The sequence below is a fragment of the Ochotona princeps genome, chromosome 20 (genome assembly GCF_030435755.1).
Source record: "Ochotona princeps isolate mOchPri1 chromosome 20, mOchPri1.hap1, whole genome shotgun sequence".
Classification (NCBI taxonomy): domain Eukaryota; kingdom Metazoa; phylum Chordata; class Mammalia; order Lagomorpha; family Ochotonidae; genus Ochotona; species Ochotona princeps.
Window position 1 is genome coordinate 24847582 of NC_080851.1, and position 27038 is coordinate 24874619.

Genomic DNA, 27038 nt, shown 5'->3' on the forward strand with positions numbered 1-27038 from the left:
AATTCAGGGGCTGGTAAACTATGGATCCAAAAGTCAAAACGCACAATCTTCCCACACTGCTTGCTTTTATAGACTCCTGTATGTTGAAACGGATAGAAAAAAATATTTTTAAACACAGGTTTTAATACACTGTGGTGTGGGCCTGCTCCCTGCTAAGACACCAGAGAAAGCACTAGATGATGGAGCTGAGTGGTAGGACCTCTGCCACCCATGTGGGAGACTTGGGAGGGAGTTCCAGTCTCCTGGTTCAGCCTGGCCCAACCCTGGTTATTGCAGCCAGATGGGGAGGAATCAGAGGATGTTGTCTCTAAAACAAAAACAAAAAAACTTCCATGAAATAATAAAACTACACTGCCCACTAGTAAAGTTTTCATGAAACACGGACACACACACATTAAAATATTGTCTATGGCTTCTTTCATATTACAAAGAAGTGACAGAGATTATGAGATCTGCAAAACCTAAAATATTTACTATCTGGCCCTTTCCTGTAAGTCTGCCAACTCCGAATATAAGTCACTAAAAATTGTTCAAAATATCTGAGTATTTATTTACTTTTTCCCACAGAGGATCTGGGGGGCAGAAGTTTGGTCTGTTAACAATGGCTTGGGTCCTATATTGGAATGCCTGGGTTCAGGTGTGAGCTACAGCTTCCAATTCTAGCATCTTGCCAACACAGACTGTGGGAAGTAATGATTTAAGTGGCTGGGTCCTTGCCGCTCACGTGGGAAACCTAGAATGAGTTCCCAGCACCCAGGTTCTGTGAGGCCCAGTCCCAGTCAGTGGTGGCGGGAGACAACTCTGTCACTGTGTGGTCCATGCACAAGAGGAAACAATGACATGCCAGTCAGACCAGTATTATCACTACTTCCAGCAGCCACACCTGTTTAATCTCAAGTCCTCACCAAGTTAGTAGATTTTTATCTCCTGAGCACTTGTCAAATTCAACCACCTCTGCAGACATTATCATTCACTGCATTAGCAACTACTATTTTCCTGAATTACCACCAAAGAAACTTACATACACATCTGCCCTTAACCTCCCTCTCTCCAAAACTGGTCTTAGAGGTTATCCTCAAAATATAATTCTGATCTTATCATGTCACTGTTCAATTAGTTTTTATTCATTCTACAAAATCTTGCATCATCTGTTCTCTCTCAACTTCAGTCTCACTGCTTTCCAGTGCCCAATCTACATTTTTTTTTTTTTACAAAACACATAGTATATACCTTTATTTTCCTGATCTGATCAGTATGGTTTACTATTTTGCAGTAAGAATAAATAAACAAAATTTACTAAGTACCTTTCCATATTGCTTAATAACAAACTGTTCGATTTTGGGGGGCGGTTCTTATTTACCCTGGGGATTTTATCTAACAATGCTCAACATATTAGAACCATTCAAAAATACTACTTGATTTATAATAAAAGTGTGTTCTTAAATCTGCCGCAAGTTTAGACAGTGATGATGCCAATTAAGAGTGAACTTGGGGCCAACAAGCCAACTATGGCTAAGTGGGCTAAGATGCCACCTGCAATGTCAGCATCTCAAATGAGCGCTAGTTTGAGTCTCAGTTGCTCCAGTTCTAATCTGGTTTCCTGTAAATGTGACTAAGAAAGCAGCAGAACATGGCTCAAATGCTTGGCCCTCTGACATTCACATCAGAGAACAGGGTAAGCTCTTTGCTCCTGGTTTGTCCTGGCCTAGCCATTGCAGCCATCTAGCGAGTCTCTACAGATGGAAGATCTCTAGTTCCGCTTTTCAAGTGAACTGGGATTTACAAACTTGGGGTTGAGGGATTTTTCTGTCATTTTACCCAAATATTTAACCTTCCCTTTAACTTGCTTCTTAACAATGAAGTCTTGAGAATTCAGAGCTTTGACCTTGTCCCATAGCATGTCCCATCGCATGCAAGGGGAGGATTTAGCCATTGAGCCATGGTGTCAGATTCAAAAGTGACACTACAAACATTTTCTCATTTATTTCTAACAGCAAAGCCTGGATTAATGTTTCTCTAAATTTTTAGAATAAAAAATGTTCTCAGCAAAAGACACTGTCATCATTTAATATGCACAACAGTTTAAACAAGCTTAGATAGGAGTAAAATTTCTTATATGAGATTTTAATTATTCTTTAAGTAACTCAGAAAATAAATGAAATAAATATTGTCAATTATAATAAACTACTAAATATAAATAATGGGGAAGTTTGTGGCTCGTACTAATTCTACTTCTGTGTAAGTTTGAAATTTTTTTATAATATGCTTAGAGACTTCCCAGCAAGTAAATCAGCTTTTTTTCAACTGTAGTTAGAAATAAACTCATAAAATAAATCCTAATTTTAAAAAGTTGATAATATTAATCATTACAAAGGATGTACAGAAACACAGACTCTCCAACACCTCTTAGTGCGAAGTAAAAATTCGAACAACAGTAGAAACCTTTTTAACAATATTAAGCTGAAGGTAGAGCCTTTGGCCTAGTTGTGAAGATACAGGGGTCCTGTAACAGTGTCAGGGTGCCTAGGCTGGACACAAAACTCACCTCAGCTCTTCTCCTTCCTCGCTACTTTATACTCGGGGAGGCAACCAACACAGCTCCAAGTAACTGAATTCCAGCATTCCACGTGGGAGACCTTGACTGCGTTCCCCACTCATAAGGGAAACTTCAGCCTCATGTTAGCCTTAACCATTGTGAGTATTTGGGGAGTATCTGTCTGTCTCTTAAATTTCAGAGAAAATGTTGAAAAAAAAAAAGGTGGTAAAGGTATTTAGCCAAGCTTGAACAATTCTCCTAAGTCTATCCATCTCCCTCAGTGGTGGTTCTCAAGTTGTAATGTGCACTGACTCATCTGGAGAACCTGCTGTGGCTTCCTGGACCCAACTGTGAGATGCTAACTGAAGGTAGGGCCCAGGGATTTGCATATCTAATAAGTTCACACAGGTCTAGGGTCTGAAGACCACACGTAATAATGTTGTCCTATAGGAATCTGTGTTCATGTGCACCAGAATTCATAGTAACAAAATATGAACCCAGCAGCAGCATTCACAGTAGGCAAAAGGAAACAAAAACCCAACAACAGAACGGTTCAATCCTAGCATACTACACCAGACTACTGCGCTAGACTCTATACTACACAGTAATGAAAATTCACTACAGTGACACACTATAGAAATGAATTCCACAAACACAATGGGGGAAAAGAAGCAAAACTTAAAACAAAACAAACAAAAAGACTGCATTTATGTTATCCAGCCAAATTAAAGACTCTTTAAAATGCACACACAAATGGCAGAACAAAGGACAAAAACCACTAGCATAGATTATGACTGCTTCAAACAGAGTGAGCCTTGGGAAGGGTCTTGGTGCTGGCAAGGTTCTACTTATGTGCACTGCTGAGAACTGCATCAGCAGCCAGTGTGTAACTGCCTTCTATTTAAAGCTGTTTCTTTTTCACACACACAAAAATAACTTTTAATCCATTTTCTTGATAGTAAAGAGGCTTCCCAAAGTTTACCAAAATCTAGCCTCATCTGAAAAATAAATAAATATAGATGCATTTATTTGAAAGCCAAAGCAACAGGAAGAGTGGGAAAGGCAGAGATGGAGGAAGTATCTTCCACTGGCTGGTTAACTCCCCAAGCAGTTGCAATAGCCAGGCCTACCCCATCTCTCGCGTGGACGGCAGGGCTCACGCTCTCAGGCCAGCATTTACTGTTGCCCAGGGGAATTAACAGAGAGCTTACCGAGAGGCAGAGGAGCAGGACTCACACAACAGGGGATGCCGTGGCCAAAAGCAGCTGCCCCAAACCCAGTCCCTACTCCCTTTCTTTCAATCAATTAAACTACATTTCATAAATTAAGTTAAAAAAAGAAATATTGGGGCTTGGTGGTAGCTATAGATTTAATTAAATCAAAATACAAAGTTTTGAGGCAACAGTGTGACAGATTTTGCTTTGATAAAACCTAAAAACATTCCAGAAATACTTTAAAAGCTCAAGTATCTTAAAGTTTGAAACAAGAAATTACATAAGACAGAATTTGATAGAAATCAGAGTGAAAGTGGTTTAAGAAAGTTATTTAAGGGACTTGGGCTCCATCTGTAATTCTGCTCAAAGATAATAATTACGTTTCTAGTGTGTATAGAACAAATATCCTACAGAGATTTAGCTGGCAAGACCTGGAAAAAATCCAGATGCCAAAAGAAACATAAAAGTGGTGCATGTGTGAGAACAAAGTCTTTGCTCCTTCCCACCCATCTTCCCCTGAGACACAAACAGAAAGAAGGGTGAAGGGAGAGAGCAAGCTCCAAGAGCAGCGTCACTATGAAACAAGCAGTGGATGCCACTGGACACAGCATGCAAGGACAGGGGTACCTGGAAACTAAAGTTTTCTCAATCTACACACAAAGCAACAATGAAAACCTGAGAAAACCACAGAGACCATCTGGAATCTACAAAGTTTTCACCAAGATAGGTGAGGGGGGAAAGAAATCCTCACTAGGTCAAAAACTTTGTAAATCTTATTTATATACTTACCATTAAACTACTGGTTCCAGAAGGAAAAGAGGTAGCAAAGTAGAAAAAAGAGGGAAAACCCAATCAATACTAGCGTTAAAAAAGTGGCAGCACAGAAATCAAATCTAGACACCTAGAGCAACACAACAAACACAACTCCAGTTGTACTGAGAGGTGGATTATCTCAACAGTTCTTTTTCTGCCTCCTACTCTTATCTTGTTTATTATTTAGACACTGAACTATTTAACAGCTATTTCAAACAGCAAATCTGGGAAGGCAATAAAAGGCAAAGTGCGAAGAGGCCAATACGCAACTTAACATTACTAACCAAGAATCCTTTTATCATCCAAAGTCTATTCTGTGACAACTGCACTACTCAATATTTCAGCAAAAGCATGTATGCTTATCCATAATGTATCTATAGATTTTAAGGAGCTGTTTAGTATTTCATTAATAGACAGTCTTATTTGTTGGGATAGCTGCTATTTAACAATTATTCTGAACAAACGAAGATGACAATACTTAACCCACCTTACGCATGCCCATTTCACAAGTTGTAAGACTTTATCTTCCTGATTTTGCTTCATTAGCTTTCATTATTTGAGTACATGTACTCCTTTACTTACTAACTCTAATACCTACCAGTTAAGCTATAGATAGAATTTATCACTTGATATTAAGCATGCTAGCTCACAATTGAAGAACACTTTACTATGAGCCACTATGCCAAATAGTAATTATCTCATCTAGTTTTCAAAACCACTATATGAAGTAAGTACTACCATTATCTTCATTTTAATACCATGGAACATCAGACTTACAGCATTTAAATGATTCAGCCAAAGTTAAACTGGCTCAACTACAGATCGAAAAACCAAAATCATTGTACCATATTGCTTTGGCTTGAATGTGGTAAAGAGAAAAGTAAAAACCTTTTGTCCACCAAGGCTCCATGATTTCCAAAACTGTGAGCTGAATAAATCTTTTTTTTCTTTTCATAAAAGTCATTTCAGGTGTTTTATTACAGCAACAAGAAACTAATAGGTATACAAAGAATAATAAAGAACTCAGAATAACATTTGCAATGTGTCAATCTCATTTTCACAACTATAAGTGCTAAAAACATTTATGACACAAAATTTAATAAAAATCACAATTCTGGGAGCCCGGCATGTTAGCCCATTGGCTAAATCCTTGCCTTGCATAGGATCCCATATGGGTGCCAGTTCATGTCCCAGCTGTTCCACTCCCCAGCCAGCTCTCAGCTTGTGGCCTGGGAAAGCAGTTGAGGATGGCCCAAAGCCTTGGGACCCTGCACCCACGTGGGAGACCCAGAATAAGCTCCTGGCTCCTGGCTTCAGATTGGCTCAGCTCTGTCCATTGAGACCATTTGGAGACCATCTGTAACTCTGCCTTTCCAATAAAAATAAATAAGTAAATCTCAAGAAAAAAAAAGAATCACAATTCTTAATTAAAATTTCCCTATTTTCTAAAGCACCACAACATAAAGATACTTAAATAAACAAGTATGAAATAATTGAACATGTTTAGTCAGATTCCAGCTCTAAATAAAAAGACTAGAAAAATAATGGCACTGACTGGTCAACTACTGTAAAAGTTCAATCTCTCCCTCTCTCTATAGGCACACACACACCCTTTTAGAAGAATGAAACTGTACTCCTTTTTGCTATAATGAATTAAGAAATGAAACAACTTATCAGAAAGCTAAATTTTAGGCCTTATTTGTTATAAAGAATTTTTCAAGGACTCTTTTAAGTAACAATGTTAAAGATTAAGAGAATATTAGTAAAAAAAAAAAAAACCCACAAAATCTATGTTAAAAACTATTTGAGCCAAATCTCAATATATTTTCCTATAAGCATATCTCTATATAAGACTGGATCGGATTTCAAGCTAGCAAGGTATCATGAATGAACATGGAACGTAGAAGAGCTTTACAGTAGCACTTGTCACAGACAGTGTTTCCACCGCACTTAACAATATCGTCAGATGGAGGATCTTCCTCTCTGCCTCTCCTCCTCTCTGTGTATCTGACTTTACAGTAAAAATAAATAAATCTTTAAAAAAAATCTAACTTCCAGAAAGAGCTTAACAAGATTTGATTTCTCAGGCCTGGCAGCATGATAGCATAGCAGTTAAAGTCCTCGCCTTGAACACGCCGGGATCCCATATGGGCGCTGATTCTAATCCCAGCAGCTCCACTTCCCATCCAGCTCCCTGCTTGTGACCTGGGAAAGCAGTCCAGGACAGCCCAATGCTTTGGGACCCTGCACCCGTGTGGGAGACCCGGAAGAGGTTCCTGGCTCCTAGCTTCGGATCGGCACAGCACTGGCCATTGCGGTCACTTGGGGAATGAATCATCAGACCAAACATAATTCTCTCTATCTCTCCTCCTCTCTGTGTATCTGACTTTGTAATAAAAATAAATAAATCTTTAAAAAAAAAAAAAAAACAATACATACATCAACAGCCTCAAGAACAGAGACTCAGGTTGAGCAAGAAACCTGAATTAGAGCAAACAACTCAGGTTGATGCTCCAAAATCTCGAACCCCAAGTATCATCAACATAATATCCTAGTGCAAAATTCTACGCCTGGCCTCCTGCGACTGGAACAATCAAACAAAGGTACACCAAAACTAATGTGCAAAAATTATCTTCAGTCTCTGTGTGTAAGGTGTAGATGAAACCCAGATGAATTGCATGTTTACACATAGGTGCTATCCCAAAGATAACGCATTGTGCATATGAAAATATTCCACAAAATAGTGTCTCTAACTAAAAATCAAAACCAATTCTAGTCCCAAGCATTTTGGAAAATAGACATTCAAATTTTAATAGTGAAATGTAATAAAATAACTAAGATATGATGAGCTTTTATTACTCATTAACTGTTTTTATATATAACTCATTAAATTATAGGCTTACATAATTCTACTTTAATGTTGGTTATACTAAACTGGCTTGCTAAAGTCCTGAAAATTTATTGGAAGAGCCGATTCCAACATGGTACTGAATGTTGTTCCCATTTTTTAAATCACACTCCTCTAGATTTCATTATCATTGTTGGCAGATTAACAAAGAAGAAAATCCTGATATTTTCATTAATTAGAACACCCCAAGATTTCTCCTAAGCTTGCATAAATGAACCCTAAGTTTATGCTCAGTGTTCAAACAAGGCACAATCCAGACACTACCCACAAAAGCTTGGTAATATCCATTCATGATTTCTCCCAATTTGAACGCAGAAGAATGGAAGTAATGGCCACGCACATTTGCTGCAAATATACTTTCTTCATTCATGACTATTTTTTCTGGACATGAAGCATTTAAGTTCCTAAAAAACTGGAACAATTTACATTTACACCAGTATCATCTACAACTTGTATCAATTGCAATGGTGTGTTGTTACTTTGGATTCTGCCAATCTGACAAACATAAAGTGCTATCATGTTGCTTTTTACTTTTTGTTTCCCTAGAAAACAACCTGGAAAATCTATTTACTCAATAATGAAGAACTGCTATTCAGGAGAACAAAATCTCAGGCCTACCCTCCTGATAAAAACTCAAAAGTGAAGATTTTTTTTTAAAACTTAAAAATACTAATGAGCTTAGCAAGAAAGCTACAAATTCTTAAGCCAGTAATAAGAGGAGGGTGCAGACCTGCACAGACAAAGTAAACAAGAATAGACTTTTGCCTTGAGCTAGGATGTCATCAGAGCCAGGACGCACGACTGACAGTAACTAGAAATGACCATCCTCTCCTTATCACCACAATCCAGGCAATTTCAAGAAAAATCAATTCAAAGTGGTCAGGAAGGGACAGAAAAATCACCACTGAGAATTAGAACCACAAACAGAAGTTTCCATTAACTTTACAGTGAAATCATAATTACTTTGTGTTTAGAGTCTGGGGTAGGATGGGGGAATTAAAACAGACTGACTGTCCCCCCCTTTTTTTCTCTAAGATTTATTTTATTTTTATTGGAAAGGCAGATACACAGAGAGGAGGAGAGACAGAGAGGTGGATCTTCCATCCGATGATTCACTCCCCAAGTGAGCGCAATGGCCGGTGCTGCGCCAATCCTAAGCCGGGAACCAGGAACCTTCTCCGGGTCTCCCATGCAGGTGCAGGGTCCCAAGGCTTTGAGCAATCCTCCACTGCTTTCCCAGGTCACAAGCAGGGAGCTGGATGGGAAGTGGAGCTGACGGGATTAGAACCGGCACCCATATGGGATCCTGACATGTTTTAAGGCGAGGACTTCAGCTGCTAGGCTACTGTGCTGGGCCTGACTGTCCTCTTCTTTACCTACAAGTTCTTGATTGGTCTACAGTGGGATCCATAATCAGTGTAAAAAGTTCTAGATAATGGTACTGCACTAGGCTGAGATAACAACATTGATATAGAGCGATGTGAGAGTCCAGGCTTCTGGAAGAAGTAGCCAACATTTATTCTTTTTTAAGAGCTATTTATTTTTTTATTGGAAAGACAGAGTTGCAGACAGTAGGAGAGATAGAAAGATCCTCCATCCTCTGGTTTACTCCCCACATGGCCTCAGTGGCCAGAGCTGAGCTGATGTGAAGTCAGGAGCCAAAAGCCTCCTCCAGGTCTCTCACATCGGTGCAGTGTCCCAAGGGTTTGAGCCATCTTCTACTGTTTTCCCAGGCCACAAGAAAGGATATGGATGGGAAGCAAAATAGCTGGGACACCAACAAATGCCCATATGGGATGCCGGTGCTTGCAGGTGGAGGATTAGTGTGCAGAGCCACCATGCAGGTTTCACATTTATTCTACAATAAAGGTGACCCTACAAATCTGAGATTCATAAATAGTAATGGGACAAAAGGGCATCCTTAAAGAAAGCATGTGCTTAAGTGTTTACTACAGGGGCCAGTACTACGGCCCAGCAAGTTCAGCCACTACCTACAACACCAACATCCCATAGGAATGCTGGTTCCAGTACTGGCTGCTCTACTTCCCATCCAGTTCCCTGCTAACCCACCTGCAAAGCAGTTGAGAAATGCCCAAGGGATTATTTATGTCCCTGCCACCCATGTGGGAAACACAGATATAGTCCCAAGGCTCTTGGCTTCCATCTAGTCCAACCTCTAGCCATTATAACCATCTGGAATGAGCCAGCAGATCAAAGATCTCTCTTTTCACTCCTTCTCTCTCTGTAACTCTGTCTTTCCAATAAAGAAACAGATCTCTTTTAAAAAATGTGCTTAGGACAGGGCCGAGTACAATCTAAATTCTACCTTACTATTATATTTAATCTTTATTATAATCTTTTGGAAGATCAACAGATGCCTAAATTTCATAAGAAAAACAAAAAAAATACTAAACACAATTATTTCTCTTTGAAGACACCCTCTTTGAGTAGGCAAACACTAACGCGTCTCATTAGAGTTCAACTAGCTTCAATCGCCCCTTAAAGGCAAAGTAGGAGCCAGAGTCACAGAGCACAGGCAGCACAACAAACAGGTGGCAACAAACAGGTGGAAATCTGCTAGAATTGCAAACTCTATGGCTCCACCCCAAATCCACTGAATTGGAACATGCGGGAATCAGGCCCAGCCCTGGAGGTGACTCTCACACTCACTTGGGTTTTAGAGAGAGCCACTGAACATCAACTAAATGATTCAAGTTGTCATTAAGTTAATTTGTGAAATACGGAATTTAAATGAGTTAATCAGATTTCCTCACTGTATTACTTGTAGTATGTCACAAACTTACATGACTACAAAGTTGTAGGAGGGCAATGTTCTATAGGATACAATTGCATGACACTATCCAAAGTAGATTTTGCCGAAGATGCAGCCATTGGTTAAGGGCACACAGCTGGAGCTGGTTGGCTGCAAGTGGCATTTGAGCTCTGGAAGGGTTACGAGAGCTGGATGTGAGAGTGGTAGTGACGACTACCACTACTGCCAGGTCTATGTGCACAGAAAACACAGAATGGCAGTGTTCCCACTCACTAGGAGAACCAGTGTTTGGTGCATAGCTACTACCCATTTATACTTTTTCTTTATGTACAGATGTATACACTAATTTAGTAACAATTACCACACAGGACACATGTCATTTTAACTGTCCATTTCCTAGGCGCTCTAAACACCAGCCTATCCTTTTCTTAAAATTTTTTGGTCAATACTTGTGTTCCCATAAAGTCTATCTGACCTATAACAGCAGACACTGAATACTTTTTGGCTGAATAAGCAACAAAGAAAATTCAGATTCACAGACTACACATGATAATTTGAGGACATGCCAAGTTATCCCCCCTACCAATTTTAAAGCCAGCTGAAAAATTGGAGTACCTAGACCTTTGCATGTAAAAGTCCACTATTACATATTCATATGTAAAGTAAGAAACATTTTTCTCTAGATCTTATGGACACAGTTCCTTCCCCCCACCCCCCAAGAAAAGAGCAAGAGAAATGTCAATGGGGTGGGCAGTAGATAATTTGGTCCCCGACAGACCTCAACTTTCTGGGGCAGCCTAGATCAGGCCAGGTTACGGTACTAGACTGGTATACGTGCGGCTCAGGTCTGGGGTCAGGCCAGGCTGAATCAGCCCATAGCACCCACTGGCAGATCTGAGAACTAGGATGAGTGGTGGGACAGGCCAGATCAGGCCACAAAACCAGCCAGTTCACATTAAGGCCAGGAGTGGGGGCTGTCCAGGCTGGGCTAGACTGCAGCACACACCAGCATGAGCTGGAAACTGGGCTAGGGTAAACTGGGCTAGGCCAGGCTATAACACCCACTGGCAAATGCCTAGGTGTTGGGGCTATGCGAGACTGGGCTGCAACACCCACCAGCACACGTAAGACCTGAGTGGTCGGGGGAGGAATGTGAGCCTAGTAGGGGTCCTGCAAGGGTTCCCCTGCTGAGCCACTGCTCCCCCTGGTAAGCATGAGACCTGGGATCAGGGGCAGATCAGGCTGAACAGGACTATGACATCTGTTGGCCTGCATGTGAACTGGGCTAAGAGGAGAGTCAGGCTGAGCTAACTGACTACATCCAGTAGTGCAGGCATGAGCCAGAGTAAGTATAAGTTGGTTGGGCTTTGCCACAGTATTAGCTGGCAAGTGCTGGGAATGGGGCCAAAACCTGTCAAGCCAAACTATAGAACCACCTGGAGAGTATAAGATCCAGGAATGGGAGTGGGCCCAGTAGGGAAACTGGGCATCTCTCTGACAGGTTACAACTCCCACTGGTGAGAATGGGAACCAGGGCAGGGGGCCTGTGTAGACAGGCAGTGGCACCTGCCAGCACAAGTATAGGTTGGATAGTGGGGTCGGTTGGGCTGACCTAGGATCCAACACCCACTGATGTGTACAAGAATTGAGTGGGATGTGGAACTGACTGGACTAGTCTTGCACATACTGGCAAGAACAGGAACCAGGGCTGGGGGCATGCCTGGTGGGGGTTACTGGGGTTGCTCCAACTAGGCCACATTTTCCACTGGTGTATGTGAGGTACAAGTGTGTGGTGGGCAGGTTTGGACTGGGCTGCAGCACCCATTGGTTTAAATAGGAGACAGGGCTGGGGACAGAACTGACCCAGCAATTGCAACTACCAGTGTATGTGCTAGCTGATGCAGGTGACAGACAGAGATGAACCCCGTACTGGCATGCACACCCAAGAGTCAGATCCAGCATCAACTCAGATAAAGTTTCCTTGGAGAGCCCCCTTCTGAACCGCTAGACTCAACCATAACCATGGGAAGAATGGCAGGTTCTATGGTTTGACCTTGGAGTCCATGTGCCAGAGTTGGGTCACTTCAGTGGCTTAGATGGAGCAGTGGATAGCATACTCAGATGCACATGGAGGACATGGCAGTTTAATGAAGCCTGCATAGGCTTCATTAAGGAAGGAGGGCAAAACAAATTGATCAACTACCCCAGGCAAGCATTGGCAGCAAATATCTGGGGAATGGAGACTCTAAGGTAGACTGTGTCAGCCAGTGGACCTTGGAGAAATGCCAATGTCCTTGGAGTAGTGAAATCAACAGGATTGCAGAACTATCGAAACCACAGAAGCAGAACCCTCGAAGCATGTTCCACACTGGAAACCCTGGGATGACATCAGGTGGCAGTTCCCCAACCCCGGGTGCTGAGGCAGTTAGAAGGCGGGGTGCACCTTCTCCTTTTCCTCCACTCTTACCCCAAATACAGCAAAAAGAACAAAGAAAATGTGGAAACAATGGTCTCACCCACTTTTCCCTAATCTTCAACGCTTCCCAATCTAATCAACTATGTAAGCGTCATCAAAAATAGAAATTTTTACAAAAACTAATGGATCATTAAAGTTTACTTAAATCACTTTTTTCCCCTTCCATTGTAATCTCATCATCTTTATCTCCTGATTAATTCACTAGATAATCAAAAGCATGGCATTTTCCCTTCACAGTAAGGATATATTCAAGAGCTATCATTCTGGCCTTCCCTGGAATCATGTTGTGACAGGTAAAAGCAGCACGAAGGGTGTGAAAGATAGAATTAATGCTGTTAACCTGTGGAGACCCAAAGTAAGGACAAATTTCCTAAAACAAGGAAGAGGCTTGGAGAAGAGTTAAAACCTGAAATGCAGAGAGGGAAAAGCTTTTGGACCAATGCTGTTGGCTTTGGAGATGGGGGAGGGGGTCACAAGCCAAACAATGTAGACATCCTCTAGAAGCCGGAAAAGGCAAGAAAACAGACTCCCCCAGTCACCAGAAAAACCCAACCAACATCCTGATTTTTAGTGCAGTGAGATCTGTTCTGAACTTGACTTCAAAAAAAATAGATAATTGGGGGGCCGGTCATGTGGCACACCATAATGTTGGCATTCTCTGTGGGCATCAGTTGGAACCCAATTGCTCAACTTCCAATCCAGCTCTGTCCTAATGGCCTGGGGAAAGCAGCGGCTTGGACCCCTGCTACCTAAGTGGAGGACCTGGATGAGTCTCCTGGCTTCGGTCTGGGCCAGCCAGTTACTACAGTCATTTGGGAGGTCAATCAGCAGGTAAAAATTTCTCTCTCTCTCTCTGTCTCTCACTTTGGTTTTGAATTAACTAAATATTTTTTTAATGTGTAGTGTTAAGCCATTATGTTTCTGGTGGTTCTTTACAGTACCAATAGGTGAGTAAAAATGGGGGTAAAAAGTTTTTTTAAAAGCTTGGGTTTAGTACCTTAGTTTTACCACCTATTAAAAGCAAAATTTCTTAATATCTCAGTCTTGGTTTCTCATTTGTAAAATGAGCTATATATATATATTATATATAATATATACACAATTGCAGATTGAGTTCAATCAACTGATTGGCCAACTACTCTGTGAAATCCAGATAAACAGTCTGTACATCCAGGCACGGAGGAGGTTCCCAGCTTGTACACACACAGATGTGTCAGGAAGGAACTACAGCCTGATCCCATGAGGGAATCTGCAGCCAGGAACATCACTGATCTCATGCTGTGTCTCTACATTTGACCGGTACTGATCCACTAGTATCATGTAACAAAAGTGTAATCACTACAATGGCTCTTTGCTAGTTCTTTGAGTTGTTTTAACGAATTATCAACATAAGAGGTCATGGGCACCCCCAAATTAGTGATTAGAAATGTAGATAGCCTGGAATGCCAGACTGGGGTTGACGTCTGAAGGACAGCTAGGATAGTACCCTTAAATCCATGGTATCTGACACCAACTCCAGGGCATCAGTGCTCTAACTACATTGTAATGTATCCATTGGTGTCAATATAGCACCCATTCTAGAAGAATCTTTACATATACAAAAAGGCAACACTGAAAAAGCAGAAACAGCTAATAGAACAATCAAATAAATCATGGAACATACAATGAAACAATACATGCACAGCAATTGAAGAGCTGCATGCATAGTCGCCCATGTAAAATCTGTTCAACACAAAGCGAAAAAGCAGGTTTTAGAAGAATGATGACATTCTTGCTAATACCACAAAATGAAATTACTCTTTTGCTCTAGGTACTTACAAGCAATTAAATGAATTAGAAAGTATTAAGCATATACACAAAATATGGTAACAGTTGCATTTAGAAAGACAACAGATCAACTCCAGTCTGAGAACTGACTGAAGAGTATCATTTCACAGTGAACAGGAAGTGGATTCCTATTTCATCCACAATTTAAAAACAGGACTTTCGGGCCCACTTTGGCACTGTGGTGTAACCAGCTAAGCCTCAGTCTGTGGCTCCCTTGTGGGAGCCAGTTAGAGTCTATCCTGCTCCACTTCCCATTTAGCTTCCTGCCAATAAACCTGGGAAAGCAACAGAGGATGGTTTAATTCCTTAATCCTTGAACCCATGTGGGGACCCACTGACCCAGCTCTGGCCCTTGCAGCCATCTGGGGAGTGAACAAACTGACGGCAAGATCTCTCTCTCTCTCTCTCTCTCTCTCTCTCTCTCTCTCTCTCTCTCTGTCTCTCTCTCTCCTGCAACTATTTTTCAAATAAAATTAAATAAATCTTTTTTAAAAATGGTTGAACACATCCATCAGCTTCTGCTCAGCCCAAAGATACCATTAAAACTGTTGGGGCAGGAGGTAGAGTAGTTTCCACTGCAGAATCAGAAAGGCAACCCAATTTACAGAAGGCATAAGTTATCCCAGCAAGCAGAAATGAAGGCAGGTCTGAAAGAGAATCATACCAGCCTACCTAAGAAGCCATTAGACCTCTCCAGCTATCCTCTCTGACTTCCAGCAGCAAGGCAACCAAACCCAGGCATTGGACTGGAGGTCTGATTTCTGGAAACGGAAATCTTTCTGGACTTGAGAACAAAGGTAACAACTGAAGACAGAGGTATCTCACTAACTCTGAATATCACATGGAGTTTTAAGACTCCTAACCCTTTCACTCTGATCCTAGAATATCTGGCATTAAAAGTTAGCCTTTCCCAGTAAGAAAAGCAACTGGATATTATGACCAAGGCAAAAGGCAATAATCCAATATTCGAAAAAGCCCAGAGAGTTAGCCCTACCTGCATAGAGAGCTAGCTTCCATTCAGCTTTTTAGAGCCCCTTTTAATAATCAGCCAAAGAACAGCAAATGTTTGAGAAAAGCATCTAACAGACTAAAGACAAGCAAAAAAGAAAACACAACTGAGAAGAAACTGAGTCATCAGGAAGAAGAGCATACACATATATACACATATACACTTACAGAGACACACAAATACACATATGCACATGGGCACATATATACACAACCACATGCATGAACATGCACAAACACAATGGGTACATGCATGCAGTGCACAAAATACAGATTATATACATGCATACAAGTATGTACATGCAAGTGTATACATGTAGGTATAGATCCACATGCATGTACATAACATACATGTTATAAAAAAACACATGTTTCTGTCTAAATATCCCAGTTGAGATGTTAAAGTTAACTGTTTAAAAAAAAAACAGTGTAATGTGAAACTGCATAGGAAAAGAAAACCAACTTGTCTCTGAATTACTAACAGACACTATGTTCCATACACCTTACAACTAAAAATCAGAGTAAGTCACCTTTAAATCAGCAGCAAGCAGTTCATCTAACTTTGAGGAGCCTCAACCTGAAATAAGAACTGAGGAAATCGCCAGAATTCACATGTTGCAAACTTGACCAACAAAGTCGTGTGTTAATGGTACTCAGAGGTAACAAGGCTTCAATGACGTCCTCCGGGCAGAACCCCCGCAATGGCATTAGCGGCTTTATAGGAGCAGGAAGTGAGGCCTGACCTCACTCACCAGCTTTCTCTGCACTTTTCAGCCTATAGAAACCTGACCTAAATAAATTTCTCTTTATCAGTTACTCCATCTCAGGTATTCTGTTAGAGCCACAGCAATCAGACCACCTACTCAGACTGAGAGGCTGTGCTTGTGAAATCACTGTCCCAACTCCTGAGCTACTTGGTGAAAGTAATTTAGCTCCACATCTATAAAGACAGTAAAACTGTACTATTAACATATTACAATGGCAGAACTCTGATGTGACAAACTGGTGGAAAGACTGGAGGGGGTAGAGCTGTTAAGGAACTGAGATTTCAGAGGCCAGATGGGCTGGTTTGGAAGAAGTACTCTGATAGACAGGAAATCTGGAGACTTCAAACCAAGACCTCTCAGCTGTCAAACTGGAAGGTGCTGCTCTCAGACCAGCAGACTGCAAATTTCACCAATCTCCTATTCTGGGTGTCTGCCTTAGGAATAGGCACAGGACCCAAACCCACCTAAGCAGAGTCCTTCTGCTGTAGTGGGAGAGACTCGGCAGTCCTCTGAGATTACAGGTGTTGAAACTGAGCTCGTGGGCCAGGTGGTTAAAGAAGGACTATCCCAAACACAAGAGTCAGATAAAACCAGGTAAGAAACAATCAGCAAAACATACGAGAGAGAGAGAGAGAGAGAGAGAAAGAGAGAGAGAGAGAACTGCTAAAATTCAGCTCAGGAACCTGTTCCTGAATTGCATGAGTTACCCTAGAACTCTTTCCAATGATCTGAGGCAATATCAGTTTTCTATTTACAGAATATTCGGGGGGGGGGGGAAGAGTTTTATTATTTATAACTGAGTCTTTCAGATTCTCTGATCATATCGTAATACTTCTAGATAGCAAGAGTAATAGAAAAAATCGTAAAAGAAAAAACTCCTGGTTAACAGAAAATACCCAAATGTAGTTAACAAGATAACTCCTCAATGGAGTTGATTTTAGACATGTGAATCAGGCCCACAGAAAGAAGCCAAGGCAACAGGCTGGCTTACCTGCAGGGGAGACAGTCAACCATCCTGCCTCTCTTTTGCTGGCTCTGAAGCAGCAAGCTGCTATGAAGCTAACATCCAGGAGGAAATGAACCCTGCCCGCAGCCGGGCCAGCCGGAGTCTCTAGGTAACAGCACAGGGCTGGCCCACGGCTAGACTGCAGCCTTGCAGAGGACTCAGCTGGGCTATGTCCAGACTCTTGGCCCACAGAAACTGGGAGATAAAGAATGTGCGCTGGGATTAGCAGACACAGATAGAGTAATTTGTAAATAAGCAACACACAAAAGAAATACAATCACTACCCTAAGATATTTCTGAACTCTTGCTCATTCAAAACATTATGTTTCGCACAATTCGTAAACACTTCAATACGTGTGGAGTTCCAAGTATACACAAAATTAAGACTAACTAATGTTTCAAATAATCAGCAGCAATTCCCAGAAATGTTGACATTAACAAGGTAAGACTGGATGTACTTGCTACATAATGCCAGTCCTACAGTTCTCTTTCAACCTATTGTGAATACCACCAACTGTATGTATACTTGGCATATGCAATAACTTACGCTATTTTCCTTATAAACACAAATGCACAATAAGGAAAAAATGGCTCTCTAATTCATCACATCAGTAATCACAGCAGCTGAAACAATCAGGCAAAATGAAAATGAGGAATTACTGGGACACAAGTCCCTTAACAAGACAACAGTGCTCACACTCTCTCAGGCACCACAGCAGCAGCAAAGCATCCACGTCTGGGAATCACGTGGCTCTCAGATCTCATGACAGCCACCCTGGGTATCTCCCCATTCCTCTCTCCACTCTACTTTCTACCATGCAGTCGAGAGTACTTTAAAAAACTTTCCAACTCAATCCCAAGCTCACACAGCACAACACACAACATAAAGTATCTCCCACGCTGTTTAAAGATATATGGCATCACAAATGAAAAACACCAACCACCCAAAGTTTCGTTTCCTTCAGGGGCTGCAGGGACTGCGGTTAGAAGTGTTATATTTCCTGAAAGGAAACAGACATTACTTTTCTGTCACTCCCCAGAAAAGTCAATGCAATAAAGAAACACCAAAAATTAGAAGATTAACAATATCCCATATTCCAACATTTCGGTACTTGATACTGCTAAAAAAAAAAAAAAAAAAAAAAAAAAAAGGTAATAACTGAGAACAATTAAATAACAGCTAATTAATGGAGTTAATCCAACACCCTAAAACTTTACATCTGTATTGAAAAATATTAAAGAAACAAATCTTCCTAGAAACAAATTTATAAGCACACTCAGTTTTAAGAAATAACCCACACTTTAATATGAGGAAAAATGTTTCCTAAATAACTGGAGGCACCTGAATTACAAACCACAGAAACTCAGCCGCCACACCCCAACCAGCAGAGGAAGACAAAAACGATGCAGCAGCTGACTCATTTCAATTAATTAATTTTACATGTTTCTTACTTCTGGACTCAGGATCTGTAATGTAAGTCTACATCATTTTTCTAGAAATAATCTCCACTGCTGACTTTTGATAGACCAAAACACATACACACACCCTCTCTTGCACCCTTGCTGCATAAAGCGTAGTTTACAACCCATACTGTTTCTATGAACAGTAGCAACTCGGCGATGGGGAAAACAGACATAAAATAAACCCAAACAAATCCTCAGATGCTACTAAGGCTTTTAAATATTAGACTATATCCAGTTGTAAAACAAAGATGAATACTAGCAGTAGTTGTTCATTTTAATAGCTTAAACTAACCAGTCCAAAAAGGAGTAACAAAAGGCCTGCTTCACCCAAACACTTGAATATAGATTACAATCATATTCTAATGATAGGTAACTCAATTCTAAACTCCTACAAACTACTGTATCTGTATTAGGCAGCCTTATTCCAATTTTCTAGAGAATTAAGTAAGTGTATGCAGCCGAAATGCCAGACCAAGAATAAAGTGTCAAGCTAATACAGAATACCTTCATTTCCAATGTGGCTCCTCCCTATAATCATCTACTAATGATCTGATTCCCAAATTATAAAAAGAAAGAAAAAGTAGCACTGGTTAGTGTCAGCTTTAGTTTTTCATTCTCAGTAAACCACAGAACAGTGCAAAAGGGATCGCTTAATTTTCACTATTTTTTTCTTACTGAGAGCTATCAATAATACAAACAAAACAGTCTTCAGATTAAAACAACTTTCCTGATTACTTCAAAATATTGTTTCTCAGATTTCAGGAGCCCAGACACAACAGTCTGTAACTGCATAAACACATTCACAAAACTGATGCAAAGTTTAATACAGTGTAATTCTTAACTGAGTCACCACTTAACTCTCTGAATCTCAGCAGGAGGAGAAACATGCCTCTATTTCCCTGAACAACTCATCCATGGAAATGCAGGTACAAACCTCCGGAAGATCGGGCCTTATCCCACCTACCTGTCCCAACCACCTTTAAGGTTACAATGCCATCCTGTAAGGTGAATTCCCCGACTAGACATCATGGTATTGGGGAAAACTGACCTCACCGCAATGACTGCCTCGAGGTACCAGGGCTCTATTCTCTTCACCATCACCATGAGGGGGCTGTGTTGTTGTGAGTTATTCAGAGTGTCACTGTCCTGTGACTAGTCCCCAAGTCATCCTGTGCCCAATAGCACTAAAAGAATTACGTCTAAGTGCACACATCTAAGCAGCATATAGGTCTTTATCACTGACATATTTATTGTGGGCTTCAACTGCTTAGCGCCATAAACTCATACAACTATATTATCAAAGGCAATGACCAGCAGAAGTGAAAAGTCATCTGTCTACTGAATAAATATTAACAATTAACTTGACAGGCCTCTCTCCCTCTTTAACAAGTTTTCAATATTCTTATCATTTGACAATAATAACTGCTGAGTGAGAATTTTCACTTCAGAAAGGTAGCTATCTTGAACTATCTTCATCCTTAGTTCTCCAGTTCTCAGGAAACTCACTCCTCCACGACAGCACCTTCAAACTGTGTTCTCTGTGATCAAATCACAGGGAGGACTCAACAAGTTCTTGGAAACAAAAGCATTTTACAAGATGGACCAATTTCAACAGACAAGAACACTTTCGCTTACATAAGCAAAAATGACTTTAAAACAAGTGGCGTTTGGCATTGTTCTCTACTCCATGCGAAAAGATTACAAAGATAAGCATGGCATTCCTGCCCAATTCATGCCAGCGGGAATGCTGAAGCACAGGTAAATGAAATTGCTGAATGCCATCAAGGCCCTTCTCCAAGCCCCACACTTATAACTGTAAGAGGACAAGAGGGAGGGGATCGGATTCTCCGCCCCCTTCGCCAGACTGTGAATTCACCTGCTCTCGTGTACACACTTCAACAGGGGTATGTTTACTTCTGTCTTTTCTCGGGGAGGAAGGGGGGGGGGGAGTGGTTTTGATTCTCACCTAAGTACATCAAGCCCAAAACCTAACCGAAGAGGTAGAATTCACTTTCCTCGGGCCCAGTGCCTCCTTCAAAATGAATATTGCTTTGCTATTTAAAAACGTCCATTTCTTATCACTCACTTTTCCTCTAGACAAGGCCGCTTTCCAAAAGCACCTGGCCAAGCGACTGCACTTTTATGGGCAGGGACTGGAATCATCCGGAACGCCCCTTCTCAAGAAACTGCTCTCGGTTTCTGTCTTTGTTTTTAAGGTTATGTCCAAATTCAGCAGGACTCCCACGAATCATAATCTGTGGAAGCAGTTTACTGAAGTCAAGGAAGACTTGATTACCACCCTCGTACAACTACAAACTACATACACAGCAGGTGGAATCCGAGCTGCTAGCTTCCTGCTTTCTTCAAATCCTTCAGTATATCTGAGACACCCACCCACGCCTTACTCTGGGCCCTTAAGAAACTGTTCACCACCTGCCAATTTGACTCAGGTTCTCCAACTGCCTCCCTGACACCGGGAGCCACACTAGGAAGCGCGCAGGTGCTGGTCGAGTTGACAGAGGTCGTTGCAGGGGTTAAGCGCCATCCCATCTCCCTTGCAGAGGGAGCCTGGGCGCGGACCCGGAGGCTTAAGAAGAAAAGGAGGAGAAACAATAATAATAACCGGGCGTGCACGGGAAGAGATGGGGGCGTACCTCCGAACATGTGTGGCGAAAGGTGGGCTGGTAAGGAGCCGATCACTAGGCGCGGCCCGCCGGGGCCCCCACCCGCCAGCCGATCCCTGCCGCCGCCAACGCCGCCAACGCCTCCAACGCCGTCCTCGGGGCTGCTGTGCACCGAGTCCTGCGAGCCGTACGGGCCGCTGCTGCTGTTGGGGATGTTGAAGGACGACTGCGCCGCGCGGGCCCCCGACGCCACGCTGCCCACGGCTCCGCCGAGGGAACGGCTCCGCGGGGCCGCTGGGGCCGCCGAGGCCGCCGCGGCGCCGCCCGAAGCGCTGGGTTGGTGCGCGCCGGGCACCTGAGCCGGAAACCTGCCCGCCGCCGCGGCCCGAGCCCCGCCGCCGCTGCCTCCCGCGGTCCCGTTGGCCCCGCCGCCGCCGCCACCGCTGCTGGAAGGTAGATCCGAGCCCGAGTAGGCGCGGGTGCGGCCGTTAGCGGCGGCCGGGCCGCTCTGCTTGGCGCCCATGTCCGCCCTGCCCCGGGCCGGGCCCGCGCGCGGCGCCCCGAGCTCCGGGGAGGCGGGAGCGAGCGGACAGGGCCGAGGCGCCGCGGCCGGCCCACAGGGGGCCCCGCACGTCCAGGGCCGCCGCCCGGCGCCCCGAGGGGCGATCAGTGCCCGGTGCGCGCTCTTCTTCTAAGTGACCGGGGTTGGGGACGGCGGGCGTGGAGAGGAAGAAGGAGGGCCTGGCGGCGGGCGCCCGTTCGCCGGCCTGGGCACAAGGGGTGGTTCAGGTGGCCGCGCGGCTGCCGCTGCTTTCGGTTCTGGTGCGCCACGACGGGCCGCTGCCGCGTTCTGCCGCCGCGCTCCGTGTCCTGGGCCTCGGCACCGCCTCCTCCCGGGCGGCCGCTGCTAGCGCCGCCATCCTCCGGCTCCCACGGCGGCTCGCGGCTGAGTGGGAGGCGCCCGCCCGGCCTCCGCCGGGGCCACCTTCCCTCCTCCCCTCAGCCACCCAGCTGTTCTTAACGGAGAGAGAGGAAAAACGGATGGCGCGTGAGGAGAGGAGGGGCGGCACGCGCTTCCCGGCAACCGTCTTCGGGCTCTCCTCCCGCACACGCACACACACACACACGAAGGAGGGGCGCGGCGGGACGCGGGGAGCGGGGGTTATGGGGGGCGGCCCCGGTTACAGAGGTGGGGTCACCCAGCAGGGAGGAGACTCCCCGGGCCTCACACCGGAAGGCCGAGGGGCCGTGCGGCTCCAGGGTACGCCCGGGCCCGTGTGTTTGGGTTGCGTGTGAAGACCCCGCCCCCGCCCCTCACTCGGCCCTGCGGATTCGCTCCCGCCGGTCTTGCTCCGCCTCCTGAAGGCCGCGTCCTGCTCTTCCCAGCCCCGCCTCCACGAGGTACAGCGGTGGTAGGAGCTTGCCACCCGCAAACTCGGTGATGGACAGGTCTGCGGCCCCGCCCCGGTGGCTAGGGCGCGCCCCCTCATCCACCTCGGGCCCTACACCGATTGGAGGACAGGGTCCCTCGGGGCGCCAGTCAGAAGGCGCTTCCTCCTTCCACACGTGGCCTGCGGACCCCTAGCAGAGCTTCGACATCACCTTTTCTTGACTGGGGCTTTGTCCGGCGTTGGAGCCGGTCGGTGTGGGTTCGTGTTACCTTACTTCTTGGTGCTTCACCTTGATGGATGATATGGAGGGAGAACAGCGGAAGCAGACACCACCTGCCACCCGACACCAGACTAGATTGTGTGTAGGGAGCAATTTCTTTCTTAACCTGCTGGGATTTCAGCTTCCCTACCTGAAATATGTGGATTAAATCCCTTGAGTAGCTGCTGCCATAAAAACACTGTAATTTCTCCAACATGGGCTTTAATACAATTCTCAGCGTGTTCTTCACGGTGGGGTAATATCTTGCTGCCAGAGCCTGACTCTCCCATTTTGAAGATACCAGAATATCCTCTGGGTGAAAAATAACAGCAAGTGCTTTTTGCCTTGTACAGACTGCAGTTTCCACACACACACGCCCTCCCGTGTTGGCTTTGGGTCATCTAATGATTGTCTCGCCGTTCTTGCAAAGGGTATAGGAATCAAGTCTTCAAACAAGAATCTATGTGAAGATTGTGTAAGAGTGGGACCAGCACTGTGGCATAGTAGGTTAAGCCTTTACCTGGTGCACCAGCATTCCATATGGGCATCAGTTCACATCCCAGATTCTCCACTTCCAATCCAGCATCCTGCTTATGGCCTGAGGAAGCAGGGGCGGATGTCCCAAGTTCTTAGACCCCTCCACTCATGTGGGAGACCCAGAAAGAGTCTCCTGGCTTGTAACTTTGCATCAGCTCAGGGGTGGCCATTGTAACCATTTGGGAGTGAACCAATAAATGAAAGATCTTACTTTTTTCCTTCTCTCTATGTAACTTTTTAAAAATAAAACAAAATTTTTTGAAAAAGGAGTGTCTGAGTGGTTATAGATAGATGCAGATGCTCCTGAGTGCCCAGTGCTTTTGTGCCATGTATGCTCATCCTGTGACTGAGCAGCTTGTCCACACAGGTGCCCTCCCATCCGATTCCCAGGCCCAAGGTCACAGACTTTCCTCTACATAGCATGGATTGTGTTATTATTAGCACTAGACTTCCTGTCGCTAAGCAGTGGACCCCATGGTAGGAGTCACGTCTGTACCCTCCACGACCTAACACGACTCCTGGTGCCTGTGATGGCGCCGGAGGCATCTGTGTGTGGATGAGTGCCTCTGTCGCAGGACTCCTCCTCAGTGCGCTGCAGAAGGTCACACAGCATGTGCTCAGTCTGTTTGACATCTCCCTCAAGGTGGATCCTCTTTCTGTTTCCTGTCTGGCCTTCTTTGTTCTCGGCTTGGCCCTCTTGGCCCGCTCCTTAACCCTCCAGATCTTTCTACCAAACAGCAATCCCATGAGCAAAGCCATCAAGATGCTTTAATAGTCCATCTAGTTCTGACCTCACTTAAGGTGGATGGCTTCTTTCACACTCTGCCAGGTCTTCAGAAACAAAATTGCTACTTCCTCCAAATTAGTACGCAGGTTTTATCAGCTAATGCCCACGGCCCCTGAGAGGTACTCTGTCTTCTGTTCCATTCTGTTCTGCTTTTGTGAAATCCTGGTCACCACCCACCAAATTGATTCTACAACCAACAATGGATTTTTATCTGCAGTTTGACAAAGGATGGTATAAATGAGTGCAAACTTGGCTGCACAAAGGAAATCAGTTGAAGACTTAGAACAGGTTGCCAGGCCCCCACCCTCAGGGATTCTCGTACCCTAATTCAAGGTTGGACCTTGAGATCTGGCATCCTGATCTGCTGCCCAGGGGATTTCGCTGCCAGCAGACTTCAGAACCCCATCTGGAGAAGCACTGTAAAAAAAAAAAAAAAAAATGCTTTCCTTGGACCCACATTGTGACATAATTGATTAAGCAGCACTCCCACATGGGAGACAGGAACCCAAGTACTTGCACCACCATCTTCTGGACACCATTCTTTAAAGCTGCACCCCCTCTTTTGAAGCTACACTAGATCAGACTATACAAATATGTATTGGACCCTAGACTTGTGATGCTAGTGAGGCCCACCCTATGGTGCCAGCCTCGCTATGAGGTTCTCTTGCAGCCAGCACCAACCTTGCATTTTCTGCTAAAATCTTCCCAATCTGGGTTCCCCCTCCAATACAGGTTTTAGATGATGGCCATGGTCTTTCCCCACCATATACCCACCCTTTCTCTACTGTCCACGCATCACCTGGTCTCTTCACCAGACTAGGACTGTATGTATAATTACCAACATAGGTCCTTTTACTCCCCTCTGATATTTTGCTCTTAAATAACTGGACCAACTAAGCATTACAGTGTACTTCAATGTATCCTCTAGAAAATGATGTTCGAGCTCACAGTCTTGGGCTGTGCTGAGTTCTGCACTCCTTCACACCTGCAGGACGGAAAAAGAAGGGGCTTGGTGGCTGATAGCCATTGGCAGTTCCTCTGGTGGCTGAGGACTCCTGGTGAGCAAGAGGAACAGGTTGTGAGGCAAAACAGAAGCATCGCTACAAAGCCCTGGACCACAATGTTCTCACCACCAGGCCGGAAGGCTTCATTATTCAGTGTCTTGGAGCTCAGATAATTCGCAGAGTCACAGATGACTTGAGACCCATTGGCATGCCAATGAACCCTGCTAACCCCTGACTTCTACAATCACCATGGGTGTTAACAGAGGACAAACTGGGTCTGACTAGAAAGACTTTGGGATGAGTCCTTGACTCAGAAACTGGTTTTGCATCTCTGCCAAACTTGAAGGCAAGAAGATGAGGAAGGAGGAAATTAAGCAGGTGCCTGAGACGTCTGGACAGGACAAATGACTGATTGAGGTGCTTGGCCCTGTGGTCTCCCCCAGCAGCGCTTACTGAAGAAGGAATGACAGTTTTGCCTCCTGCCCCCTTTCTGTCTGCACCCTGTCCCCGAAGAAAACATTGTTCAAGAATTCTGTGGGGATTACCAACTTTTATCTTAAATTCTAAAACTAAATTAGGGTATTTCAAAATCACGTGACTTAGTGATTTCTTAGATAATTCCACTGTTTGTCTTGACACACTTTGATTCTGCCTTTCCCGGACTTGAATTGATTTCTTTCATGAAAAACGAGCAAGAAGAGCCAATCACAATAGGATTATCAACCCACACCATGGCATCAAGGTGAGCTCAAGCAGAGGGATTTAGAGCAAGCCACTAAACCCGGCTAAACCTGTCTCCTCTGAGAAATGTCCAGGATCATCATGCCAGTCTCACACAGTGATTATGAGTCACAAGAGATTCAATCACCTGCTGTGACTACTTTAAAACTTTCTTAATACAGAAACAAATCTTAATTTTGTTATCCCAAGCAGGTTGTTGTACTATGCGCCTGTTCAGTACCAGTTTGTTATATTGTAATGTTTAGTGTCTACTAATACTCACTGAAGTTGATACTGTACATCATTTTAATACATAACTGACACTTAAGGGTTAATGGCTAATAACTGTTTAGTATACTTTACTAGTAAGTCTGTCCATCACTGCTGTAATAATGATGTTACATATCATATTGAAAAATCTGTATCTTTCTACCATGAAATGATTGACTATATATAGGCAGAAAGATGAATGAATTTTAACAAAAGAAATTGTCATTAAGAGACCGGAGATGAGCTATTTGAAATCTCTAGAACTGAAAGCTTTCTTTTCTCCTCTTAATTTCTCACGATTCTATATGTTAAACTGTTGTATTAAAGAGCCTTTAGGGCCCAAAATAGGCCAAAGTTTGTTGTAAAATCATTTCAAGTTAACCAGCGGATGGCGAGAGCCCTACACTATGTTTAACATGGATTGTAAGACCTTTTCCTTTCTAAAAATAGCTTGAAGAGCAACATGCTAGTTAAAATGTCCACATCCCACACTTGAGTGTCTAGAAGTCCCTGTTGCACTCCCAACTCCAGCTCTCGGCTAAGCCACAGCATGGGCGGCAGGGGCAGTGTGTCAAGCACCTGGGCCTCTACCACTCACATGGGAGACCCAGATTGAGTTGCTGGTTCCTGGCTTCCACCTGACCCAGCCCTGTG

General features: G+C 43.8%; 1 protein-coding gene across 2 annotated transcripts in view; it reads right to left on the minus strand.

Annotated features, from left to right (window-relative positions):
• The window catches only part of ZNRF2 (zinc and ring finger 2), a 73769-nt gene extending 51520 nt beyond the window's left edge, over window positions 1-22249 (minus strand). For both annotated transcript variants that reach the window (XM_058678019.1, XM_058678018.1), the window contains exon 1: window positions 21447-22249. In XM_058678019.1, coding sequence (XP_058534002.1) covers window positions 21447-21939 — 493 coding nt within the window. In that variant the 5' untranslated portion in view covers window positions 21940-22249. The remainder of the gene's footprint in view (window positions 1-21446) is intronic.
• Between the last annotated feature and the right edge of the window lie 4789 nt (window positions 22250-27038).